The 13,247-nt window shown below is 39.6% G+C and overlaps 1 protein-coding gene across 1 annotated transcript in view; it reads right to left on the bottom strand.

Annotated features, from left to right (window-relative positions):
- Positions 1-13,247, bottom strand: part of LOC139727115 (probable ATP-dependent RNA helicase DDX46) — a 39,871-nt gene extending 26,624 nt beyond the window's left edge. The window contains exons 1-3 of the mRNA XM_071638093.1: positions 13,149-13,247; positions 6,214-6,429; positions 3,477-3,725 (exon numbers count right to left, since the gene is read on the bottom strand). Coding sequence (XP_071494194.1) covers positions 3,477-3,725; positions 6,214-6,429; positions 13,149-13,165 — 482 coding nt within the window. The 5' untranslated portion in view covers positions 13,166-13,247. The remainder of the gene's footprint in view (positions 1-3,476; positions 3,726-6,213; positions 6,430-13,148) is intronic.

Below are 13,247 nucleotides of genomic sequence, written 5' to 3'. Positions count from 1 at the left end.
AATGACAAGTTTGTCACAAATGTGTTGAATGTTCACCTTCCTTGACCTAGGTTTAATTGGATGAATAGGAGAGCATGTATTTGGGATTTAAGGACTTTAACTTGACTTTGACCCATTCATATGTTTATTATGCATTGAGTAATTTTCAAGGTATGGAGAAAAAGTGCAATTTCTGTATTGAATTTTCACCTGGCCTTTGACCCTAAAATTCATAAGATAATCACTGTCAGGCAGAACATGCATAAATATGTAGTACATTTCAAGCCACTTCCGAGATATGGAGGAAAAAATTAGTTCAGCACTTTCACTTGATCTTTGACCTTTTGACCTTTGAGGCAAAAACAAAAGAAAAAAAAACTTTTCAGAGAATCTCTATTAGGGCAATTCCGCAGTTAGGTGGACATGACATGGATAAAAGAAATGTGCCTCTTTATCTTACTCTTCAATCTAGGTATCAACTAATGCAATGGATGTTCACCAATCATTAAGGTCTTTCAAATTCAGTAGATTTTATCTTTCGTATTGATTGATTTCGCGAGATCTAAAACCATCATTTAAAATGTACATGTGGGACTGGGGATGCTGAAATTCACTTAAATGCAAATTACAGTGGGTTCCTTTGAAATGTTTTCCTCAAAGTTTTGCTAAAGGGTAAAAGATAAATACATTTAAATACTCCAGAAGTCATGTGACATTTTGTCAATTACAAAAGGGTGAAATGACCTGCGGAATTACTCCGGACAAATGTAACGTTACTAACCGTAACGTTACTAACCATGCTTTTGGGGGTCTAGCTAAAAAATTATTGGTCGAACTGCTAAAAAACATTGTGTGAACATTTGTCATGATGCAATAATTGAAATTAATGCAACACTTTGTTTGAAGTAACTTGAATTTTTGCACACTTTTTGTTACAAGACATTGATTTTTTTGTCATGTCCTTTTTTCGTAACGTTACTAACCAGCCCTTTAAGTTGCCATAGCAATGCTATTATTTCTTGGATTGTATTCATTCTTTTCTGTATCATAAACCTGGAAATGAATAAATGGTAATTTAGTAGTAAAAACAAATATCTAAATTTGTTCAAATGTAACGTTACTAACCGCGGAATTGCCCATTAGGTTAGACAAATACATGCATACGCCAAGTGTAAAAAAAAAAGATTATCCTGCTGGAACTGCATAATCATGGGGGAAATAGTAAAATTTTGAAGTGTTGCCCTTTACCTTTGACCCCTGACCTTTGACCCCATGAACTCTAAATTCTCTAGATAATCACTGCCAGTCAGTACATGTATATATACTATGTTCCATGAAGATACCTTGAACAATTTCCAAGGTACAGAGAAAAAAGGTGAAGTTTTGATATTTTTACTTGACCTTTTGACCTTTAACCTTTGACCTCATGACCCAAACTTTCACCAGAGAATCTTAATTGGGTAATACATGTATATACTAAGTTTCAAGAAAATATCTTCAGGCATTGAATAGATATGGTGGAAATAGTAAAATTCTATGTATTTGACCTTGACCTTTTGACCTTTGACCTTGAGCATGTGCACTCAAAAGTTGATAGGCACAACTTCTCCCCCTAATACACATACATGCCAAGTTTCATTAGGAAACCTCAAAAGGTTTTGATAGTTACCCTGTCCACAAAATTCATTACAGACGGACGGAAGGACGGACGGAAGGACGGACGGACGGACGGACGGAAGGACGGACGGACGGACGGACAACCCGAAAACATAATGCCTCCGGCACCACTTCGTGGCGGAGGCATAAAAAGGGATACTAAAGACACAACTAATCACACTATTCTACCAAAAATGTTCGAGATAAACTGCTAAAAAAACACACTTTCCCGCCCATTTTATGATACCAAATTTTAGCATAAAGTAACATGTGGTGTTCCACAGGGCTCAGTCCTAGGCCCTTTATTGTTCCTTATTTATATTAATGACATTATCAATTCATCTAGCTTGTTTACTTATTCGCTTTTTGCAGATGACACTTGCTTACTTGCCCACCACAACTATTTGTTACCCTTAATAAACTCTGTAAATGATGAAATTGGTAATATATTTGAATGGTTTTGTTGTAATAAACTATTATTGAATAGTAGCAAATCTCAATATGCTGTATTTAGATTAAGAGGGAAAAGAATCCAAAATGACATTGTTCCACTTGTTATAGGCGGTAACCAGATTGATCGAAGCCAAAATGTACGATTCCTAGGCGTTATAGTCGATGAATATTTATCGTGGAAAGACCACGTCAGTTACGTCTGTACTAAAGTTTCTCGTAGTGTTGGTATCATATCCAAGTTACGTCTCTATTTACCAAAAGAAACCTTAATTACTCTGTATAATGCCATAGTTATGCCTCATTTAATGCACTGTAATGTAGCTTGGGGAAATACTTATAAGACTCATATAGATAAGTTGATTGTTCTTCAGAAAAAAGCTGTAAGGCATATTACAAATTCAAACTTTAGAAGTCCGAGTTTGCCATTGTTTATTCAACTTCATATTTTGCCATTTGAAAAATTAGTTATCTTGAGTTGCTTGATTTTTATGTTTAAGACACAAGGTGATCCCAAATCTTTCATGAAGGATGCATTTGTGTTAAATTCTACCGTTCATGCTTATAATACGCGTAAAAGTAATCTCATTCATCAACCCTTTGCAAGAACTCAAACTGCCCAAAATTCATTTGTATATGTTTGTATTAGAGAATGGAATAATTTGCCATTGAGAATTAGGTCAGCCTCATCACTATCCAACTTTAAACGTACATGTCGCATTTATCTTGAGGGAAATTTGTAAAACAAGAATGATCAGGGAAGCTGAATTTAAAAGTATAGTAAAATAGTATCTTTCTGCAATTTCGTGTAAATTATATGTGAGTGCATGAGAGTTTTTGTGACACGTGTTTGTGTGATTGAATGTGTGTGTGTGCGTGCGTGTGTGTGTGTGTGCTTGTGTTGCATCTGTCCTATGTAAATATGTTACTATTATACTTCTTGTTAATATGTTTAAAACTTTAGTATGTTTTGCTTTGTTTTATATGTTTATCCGGGACCCCTTTTTTACAAGCTCTGCTTCTTTTGGGGTCCCAAACCATTCATTATTCTTAATGCTGTATCCTTTTGTAAAATGTCAAATGTTTAATGAATTGGTTAAATAAACTTGAACTTGAACTTGATTTATATATCATCAAAATATCATTTTGTATTAATCAACTATGGTAAACCATATTGAAATAACAAAATTACAAATGAGAAATAATTTTGATTTAAATGTATGCCACTTTAATTTTCATAGCCTAACCTTCCATTACTGCAACCTGATCATAAGGGCAAACATAATCTATCCAAGGTAGTGTATGACAGTAAAGAACAATGGAGATCAGCACTGTCACATGGGCTGCAGCTGATTAGGAGGAAACATAAAACTGTAGCAATTCTAGATTACCTAGACTTTGATGAGCGGTCAGCTGACTGTGACCTCCTCCCCTGGCTCCTGCTGCGCTTGCTACGACGTGGACTCCGCGATCGAGACCTGCTCCTACTTCTGTGCCTCCTCGACCGCTCTCGACTGCGACTCCGTGAGCGCCTGGATCTCCGATCCCTCTCTCTGTCTCTGTCACGATCCCGGTCACGATCCCGATCTCGATCTCGATCCCTGTCGCGATCACGACTACGGGGAGGACTCCGTCTATCTCTGTGCAATTTGAGAATCAGAACAAAGTAATTAAATATGACAGGGAGTTTAGTCCAATGAAATGAAACAAAGTTATGATTCAAAATAACAATTGGGCATAAACATCAAACTACATGTGTTTGCAGTGTTACCTTCACCTACTTGATATCAATATTTTGGAGATGAATCCGGTTCTCTCACACAGACAAATTAGGAAGCATATTGGTATATAGCATTTAGTATCATGTGTATAGCATGCACAGTATCAAATCATCTAAATCATAGAGCTTGTACACGAAGATACACCATGAACAAATTTTAGATTTACATTTACTCTTTTCTGGAGAGAGAATCAGTCAGATTGAAACCAAACTTAATACCGATTTGGAATATGTATCTAAATGGCTGAAGTGTAATCATTTAGTTCTAAATTCCAATAAATGTGAGGTTATGATAATTGGTTCACATAAGCGAGTTAAAAAGCAATATATCAATATAGTAATTAACAATACAACCTTTAAACAGGTTTCTTGTTGTAAATATCTTGGCGTTTATGTTGACCAATCACTTGACTTGAATGAACATATTGATTATTTGTGTAAAAGTACAGTGAAAAATTTGTACTTGTTGAAACGAATTCGGTCTTTTATTTCTGATGATATTGCCCTTTTGTTTTATAAATCAATTATTCAAAGTAAATTAGATTATTGTGATGTTGTGTGGAGGAATATAAAGAAATCTCATATTAAAAAACTCCAAATTCTTCAAAATAGATCACTGCGTGCAGTACTGAACTTACAAGCTAGGTTTCCAACTGACTTATTATACACAGCACTACCCATCGATAAACTGGATAAGAGGCGACATAAACGTACTCTACAAATTATGTATAAAATTGCACACAAGTTTTGTCCGAAATATTTGCTTGATATGTTTCAATTTAAAGTTTTCAGCTATAACGTAAGGAATTCATCGTTAAATTTTCTATTACCTTTGATTAAGACTTGTTTCAAACATAAAAGTTTGACATATTCTGGATCAATGCATTGGAATAAGTTACCATTGGAATTGAAACAAAAACCAACGTTTGGAAGCTTTAAAAACGCACTTGACCGAAACTGTTAATCGACAACTTTTTCAGTTTCCCCCCTTTGTATGGGCTTCTCTCTCCCTATCTCTCCTCTCTCTCTCTCTCTCCCTCTCTCTCTCTGTTTCTCTTTCTGTCTGTCTCCCTCTTTCTCTCTTTCTCCTGAACTCTCATTTTTTCGTCTCTTTCATTGTAAACTACGGCGATGTACTTGTATAATTGTACATGGTTATCTTTGATTGATCATGTTTGTTTCTGTCGAAATGTGTGCCGCAGTTTCATCAACATGTTATTGTGGTTTTTTTTTTCTATATTTTTTTTGTTTTTAAGTATGAGTTTTGTTTTTGTTTGTTTGGTTTTTTGTTCATTTCTGTATAAAATGTATATCTATGTTGTATTTTTTATCCGCACGGACCTGCGGAAGAACAGCCTTCGGGCTGAAGTATGTGCCGTGCATAAATAAATGAATGAAATGAAATGAAATGCATGCTTTACACTACAACCGATATGGGGGGTTATTATGCAAACTAATAGTAATGCCACACTGTGTCAGCTGCTCTTCTTGATTTTTACACTTCACTTTTACCACACCTTGGGTCATAGAAGATGGTGCTAGAAGTCTAAAATTCTGAGTATTTGCACATACTAAATGTTAAAAACAGCCACTAAATGTTAAAAGCAGTCACTAAAAAAGACCAAAACTAATCTCCGAAGTACACTTATTGATTTGAATACTGTAATATAAGCACAGACTTCCTCCTGTCATTATTTTTCAGGAAAAAAAAAGAGAGAAAAAAAAAAAGATAATGAATAGCTGCCTGATTGCTATTTGTCACAATATTGCAAATTCATAGCAAATATGTTAATATTCTTAAATGAAAGGCATCAAAGAATGTGAATGCAGTTTGAGCAGCCATGACATCAACAGTGAATGGAAAATCTCCAATCTCAGTAAGCCAGTTTGTGATTAGCTCATGTGCACATTGGTACAAATGATCTTTCTCTTTTTCTCAGTTGGGCAGGCACGTAATGCATTCATAAGCTTGCCTGGCCTAACAATTTATAGAATTCATGTTTAAACAATGAATAAACTTTTGTACACCAGGTGACCATGATGATCTGTCATTTAAATGCCCAGGGAAGCATATATTTCATTGTTTTTCCCTGAATGAATTAAGAATTTTTTTTCTATCAGTACTGACAAATGTCAGGCTTACCCTACTGTCTGGTGGATGAGCTGGAAAACACCATTTATTGGGATCACATGAATAATCATCACATCACATAGGGTATATGCTTATCACAGTGAATTTACAAACCAACAGGCTCGTCAGTAAAAATGACCTTTTTCTGCACATGCGCAAAGTGGAATTATAAACTGGTTTGCTGGACATTTGGTGACACACAAGGTGGGAATCTTACCGTCTGCGGTCCCGATCCCTCTCTCTTGATCTTGACCTTGACCTCCTTGACCGCTCTCTTTCTCTGCTTCGTGACCTACGTGACCTCTCTTTACTCCTTGACCTCGATCTCTTTCTGTCCTTTTCCTTGTCGCGAGATCTCTCCGGAGACCTCTTCTTTTTTGAGTCATCATCCTCATCAGCAGGTGACTTTGATTTCGATCTCTTTCGATACTGCCTGAATGAACATAAACAGAGGAAGGGGCACTTGAGGAGACAGAATTAGATTATCTAGAATGTTTACTCTATTTCACTCTTTGTATGTCATGTGGATATAAAATACTCACAAAGTAAATCATGAATGCTTGAGATTCCTATCAGAATTCTGAGTGCCAGTTACATCATCATTATTACATAGGTTTTTTTTTTTTAGCAGCAACATGCAACTGGAATAGACATAAGCTTAGAAAATCACCTAAAGAATTTACCCTTTCAATTGTCTGCGAATTCTTCTTTTCTGTATGCCCCATTGCATTTGACTAAATTACAAGTAAGTGAATTTTGGGTGCCAATGGATGAGCTGACTTGAGCACACAAAGGTGACATACAAAGTTATCCAAGAGAAACTCTAGTCTATGTTTGAGTTGACTATGAGGTTAAATACATGTAGATATTTCATTGAGATGAAAATATGCAATGAAAAATTGATTATAATCAGAAAATGCAAGTTACAGGATGTAACTTCAAAATTGTACCTATACTTGCCATGTTAGATGTCAGGTCATGTAGAAATTTCAGTGGCCGTGGAAATATTCAGCAAAAAAGAAATCATCAAATTCTTTCCAAAGGGCATGGCAGGGAGTAGAATTACTGGAACAATAGGAAAGCTAATAAAGTAGCTTAGATAGCGAGGAGAATATGAAAACTACTCTTACAATCTTTTCGCATTTAAAAAAAGAAAATCATTGAGTGGGGATTGTGTTGAGAGTAGGAAGGTTGGCTCAAAACTGATGAAATTGTTTGTATGTGAAACATGCATTTAATTTTGAAAGAAGGCAGTGTATAGACCAATTCGATTTTGATGTCCTGTTCACCTGCGGCCGCTAGCGCCGCTATAAGGGTCGCCATAACTGGGGGACAACGGGGCTTCCAGCGAACTTTAGCTAGCGAGTCGCACTCACAGAACTCTACACACCCAGTCGGCTCATCAGCAGCCTAGCGCACCCATCGCGCATATTTAGCCGGCGCCGCCGCGCTAATTGTAATTGTTTACTCACTGTGCAAAAGTCTTTCGGCGGCTTTTAATGTCTTTCTTTTGGACAAATTTAGTGATTCAGACATATTGATCTACAATGAAAACTCAGGAGAACATATTGTGCAGTTGTTGGGTGCATAAATAACAGCAGAAAAAAAAGAAAGAACTGGAAATGGCAGCTGCATGGAAGTGTGTGAAATTCATTCACCACTGGTGCATGATGAATGTGTGTGCGTATAACATTACAAGTGAAATACAATGGTATTAAAAAATGCACAAATTTCCACAGTTAGGCCTACCCCTATTTTTTAATTAGAGTGTTTTCAAAATTAGGGGGGGACCCACTTCCCGGTTTCATGAGCTAAAAGACAAAAAAAAAAAAAAAAAAAGGAGTATTCAGCTCATCTTTCTCCTTCCACTTACGGGGTGAAAAACAAGAGACCCGCGGGTCTAGCGCTCACCTGAGTATCGCAAGTTCACCTTTCACGCAGTCACTAATCTGAATCATTCACAGCTCTACCAAAATTTGACTAGGCATTCTCAAGTAGAAGATGAAAATGTACAATAAGGGCCCAAGTTTTTTAAGATTCCTTAATTTGGGGAGATTGAGGCCCCCTGGGGCCCTCTGGGTGGGGCATTGTGCCCATTTTCATAAATTGAGATCCTGAGCCCCTAGGGATGCTACCTGCCAAGTCTGACGAAAATACATCATGAGGTTTTCAGGAAAAGATGAAAATGTACAATTCAGGCCCCCATTTGGACCTTCCCAACCACCCCCCCCCCTCCCCTGCCCCCAAGAGGGGCACCCCTGGATCTCCTATGAACAAACTTGAAACTACAGTCATTAATGTACTCACTCATAGTATTATCTTAGCTCTATAACTTCTGATTCTAGAGAAGATTTTTAAAGATTCCTTCATTTTGAAGGTTTGGGCCCCCCTTGGGGCCCCCTGGGTGGGGCATGGTGCCCATTTGAACAAATTGAGATCCTAACCCCCTAGGGATGCTACCTGCCAAGTTTGGTGAAAATGGGTCATGGGGTTCTCAAGAAGAAGATAAAAATGTACAATTTAGGCCCTATTAGGACCCCACCTCACCCCCTCCCCTGGGTCCCAAGGGAGGCACCCCTGATTCTGCCATGAACAAACTTGGAACTGCAGTCATCAATGTACAAACTCATAGTATTAACTTAGCTCTATCACTTCTGGTTCTAGAGAAGAAAATTTTGACAGATTCCTTAATTTTGGGGCGTTTGGGCCCCCTGGGGGCCCCCTGGGTGGGGCATGGTGCCCATTTTAACAAATTGACTTCCTAACCCCCTAGGGATGCTACCTGCCAAGTTTGGTGAAAATGGGTCATGGGATTCTCAAGAAGAAGATGAAAATGTACAATTTAGGCCCTATTAGGACCCCACCTCACCCCCTCCCCTGGGTCCCAAGGGAGGCACCCCTGATTCTGCCATGAACAAACTTGGAACTGCAGTCATCAATGTACAAACTCATAGTATTAACTTAGCTCTATCACTTCTGGTTCTAGAGAAGAAAATTTTGACAGATTCCTTAATTTTGGGGCGTTTGGGCCCCCTGGGGGCCCCCTGGGTGGGGCATGGTGCCCATTTTAACAAATTGACTTCCTAACCCCCTAGGGATGCTACCTGCCAAGTTTGGTGAAAATGGGTCATGGGATTCTCAAGAAGAAGATGAAAATGTACAATTTAGGCCCTATTAGGACCCCACCTCACCCCCTCCCCTGGGTCCCAAGGGGGGCACCCCTGATTCTGCCATGAACAAACTTGAAACTACAGTCATCAATGTACTAACCCATAGTACTAACTTAGCTCTATCACTTCTGGTTCTAGAGAAGAAGATTTTGACAGATTCCTTAATTTTGGGGGGTTTGGGCCCCCCTGGGGGCCCCCTGGGTGGGGCATGGTGCCCATTTTAACAAATTGACTTCCTAACCCCCTAGGGATGCTACCTGCCAAGTTTGGTGAAAATGGGTCATGGGATTCTCAAGAAGAAGATGAAAATGTACAATTTAGGCCCTATTAGGACCCCACCTCACCCCCTCCCCTGGGTCCCAAGGGAGGCACCCCTGATTCTGCCATGAACAAACTTGAAACTACAGTCATCAATGTACTAACCCATAGTACTAACTTAGCTCTATCACTTCTGGTTCTAGAGAAGAAGATTTTGACAGATTCCTTAATTTTGGGGGGTTTGGGCCCCCCTGGGGGCCCCCTGGGTGGGGCATGGTGCCCATTTTAACAAATTGACTTCCTAACCCCCTAGGGATGCTACCTGCCAAGTTTGATGAAAATCAGTCTTGGGGTTTTCCAGAAGAAGATGAAAATGTAAAAAGTTTACGCACGACGCACGACGGACGACGGACGACGCACGACGGACGCCGGACGAAGGGCGATCGCAATAGCTCACTTGAGCCTTTGGCTCAGGTGAGCTAAAAAGGTGGGGGCCCAAAGTGGTGACGTCTCATGTATTCCTTTGTATGGTGCAAAAAAAATAACACTTAGGGGTCGTACCAATATTTACCTTGAAATCCAAGTTTTTGCTATAGCCGAATGTCATCTACCCATTCGCTCTTACTCGGTATAAGTTGTTTAATTTTTACGAATTTTGTTAATCGCTGTTGGGCCGCGAATTTAACAACTAGCGAGCGAAGAAAAGGGTTGTCACAAAGCCAGACACGACGATCGCTGCATGCCAGGCCACAGTAGCTGGCCAGCTGGCGCCGGGTGGTAAAAGCACTGGCTGCCGCTGGCACCCTTGCCACGCACGCACGGTGCTTGCCGACCCGGCCTGGATGGCCCCCAGTTATGGCGTCACCTTATGAGAGCGCACTTCCATGAACAGATGCTTGAATCAGTCCATACAGCCACACACGTGTCTTTACCATCCAGCAACACGTGTGGTTGCATCCATCCGTGGCCTCCTTGTGAGTGGGTGGATATTATAACCACACGAGTATGATTATCATCTGTATTTATCTATGCACACCAACTGGCAAAGGAGAAGGTGGATATCAGTTCACTGTAGCCATATCAACACGAATACGCAATAAATAATATCGATGCTTCCAAATCACTAATTTGGTTCAAATTTATTTAAAAATAAGTTCTGAATATGTAAGATTTAATAAAATGCAATCAAAAAGTTGAAAACTCACACCAGCACCTCAAGAGTCAAAGTTCAACCTGCCACGCTAAAATTTGATCACACACATGAAGCCGGCTGTCAAATTTTGGACAACATACATGTATGGTTGAATTATGGGTGCCTTGCTTTGAATTTAAATTCAAAATAGACTTCTAGGGGAAATTATAGAATACCGGTTTTGCGCAATATAAATTAGCATATTGGTGCGTATAAGAGCCACCGGGGCCTTTGGCCCCGCCTCCTGTGGCTCTCCCTTGAGATGAATTTCAGTCCTCGGGCTGAAATTCATTTTTCCTGTCATCTGGAGCCCCCAAAAAGCCTGGGAACGGAACGGCCATCAAAAAAAGGTTTACCACACAATTTTTATGACATTTTTTTCAGAGGAAAACTGCTCTATATCAAGATAACTCAAGTAAATCGATGATAAAGAAAATCAAGCCGGTTTTGGCAGAACTACTTTAAAGGTGATGACGTCATCACAGCTGGCAGCCCTTATCTTCCTTCACTCTTGTCGACACAAGTCATTCACGATCAATCACACTACACTAGTTTGGCAAGGCAACGCATATACGCGTATTGTCAAGAGACAATTGCGCGCTCAACTGCTATACGTACTGTACACTGTACTAGTAAACATGCATGCGTTCTGCACACTGAATACGCGCTACCACTGCCACATGTACGCATAAGCTGTTATGTATACTATGTATTGACTGCATAGAGTCAACATGGTGGGCTGTCAAGTGCACCCACAGTGCGTAAGCTCTACTGTAAGCTAGCACCAGCAATTAGATTTAAGTAATTGTCTTATAGTCTCACCTAAATTTGTATCATTTTCTAGTTGTCTGCACGGATACGGATTATCCTCAACTCCTAAAAACGTGAGTATGCATCGTAAATTTGGGTAAGTTTTAACGGCAGACTAGCAAGTAGCATTTAAAATAATCGTCAGGATCTAGAAGTAGAAGTAGAACTACATTATTATCACTATCGGGGGACACACCTGAAACCCACGTATGAATAATCACACCATCAATCATCGCACAGCCGAAAGAAAACACACATAAACAAATGCAATCGTCGACAGCTGAATCACGGACCGTATCGCAAATCGGATGTAATATTTTTGATGGTTGCTATCGGATCGGCAAGTGTAATTAAATTTACACTCTTTCAGAGCGATTTGCGCTATCCGTGATTGGTTGCCAGTATTCTGCAATTTACCCGACTTCTAGCCTAGAGTCTATATCATTTCATGTTGAATGTGATTTTGGTGCAAAACTCCAATTTGATTTTGGTTCAGCTCAGCTCAGTAAATTTTACAGTGATGACAGTCTGAGAATTGCAATTGGAGATAGAGTTTCTAGAACTAGATCTAAGCTATTAATTATTTGAATTTATTTCAAATGATTAGCGGGTAGCGCCGACATCTGATAAGACAGTCACCAACATGTGGTGGCTGGTGCGTGTGAATGTATTGAATTGAGTGCAGTCGTAAAGGAGAAACTGCCTCTAAAGGAGAAACCATCTTCATCATGATCATACATGTTCGTTCATCAACTGAACTGGGGCCGTATTCTGAGAGCTAATTAAGTGTCTGATTAGCACTTAATTACCGAATTGGTATTCTGAGAGCATGATTAAGTAGGGGGTATATTAACTACCATAGCAACAAGCGTTTTGGCGGGAAGGACTTACGCCTGCGCCTTTGCGCGTATCAATGCGCGTGCACCTCTGAGAGGACTTAATCACAGAGTTAATTACGAATCGGTATTCTGAGGGTGTAATTAAGTATGAAAGTTAATGGAAAACTTAATGATACCAAAGAGTGTAATTAACTACTCCGATATCACGCAATACATCGTGTTTTCTCTGCCACAACGATGCTTACCGTCTTCGGTAACCGAGGAGCGGTTGAATGTTGTTATCGTGGTATCCGTAGAATTCAGAGAAAAAAAGAAATATAGCCGATCTTCGAGGAATTTTGTCATTTTATGTGAGCAAAGAGGTTGAGATCTTCGCGTGCGTAGGTGAGGGGTTGTAATCAAATAACGGAGTGTGCGCACGGAGCTCTTGGGTTGTAATTACAGGGGGCGTGGAGGAGCGCGCATTGAGGGCATATTTGCGCGTGTAATCATCATTTTGGCTTCTAACAACGCGTCTGATTGGATGGAGTAACAATTAGATGGGAGGGACCTAAGATAATCACAGGGGACTTAATCATACCTTAATTACGTCCTCAGAATACCGATTTTGCCCATGATTAAGGGGTAATTAACTTCACGACTTAATCACGAAGTTAATTACAGACTTAATTACGACCTCAGAATACCACCCCTGGTTCGAAACCTTCCATGCACTGCTTTGTACATGCACAAATTTGAATACACGGGACTAGATGAATGCTGTTAGTGCTCACACACAACAGTTCGGGCGATAGTGCGGTAGCAACGTTCGATACTCGATACTCAGCTGTTGAATTCCGATCCGCAAGATACGGTACAAGCAATGTCACGGCATATTGCTTACCTGCTTTCTTTTGGCATCTTGATTTATCTTTACGTTACCGTTCGATGTCTCAGCTAGGCATCAATTTTGTTCACAACGCGTAGACGCGTAACGTCCGTG

Source organism: Diadema antillarum, unplaced genomic scaffold (assembly GCF_040938485.1).
Source record: "Diadema antillarum isolate AM-2024a unplaced genomic scaffold, OU_Dant_1.0 seq00000119_RagTag, whole genome shotgun sequence".
NCBI lineage: Eukaryota > Metazoa > Echinodermata > Echinoidea > Diadematoida > Diadematidae > Diadema > Diadema antillarum.
The sequence above is the reverse complement of the archived record's forward strand: the minus strand, read 5'-3'. Positions and strand labels throughout refer to the sequence as shown.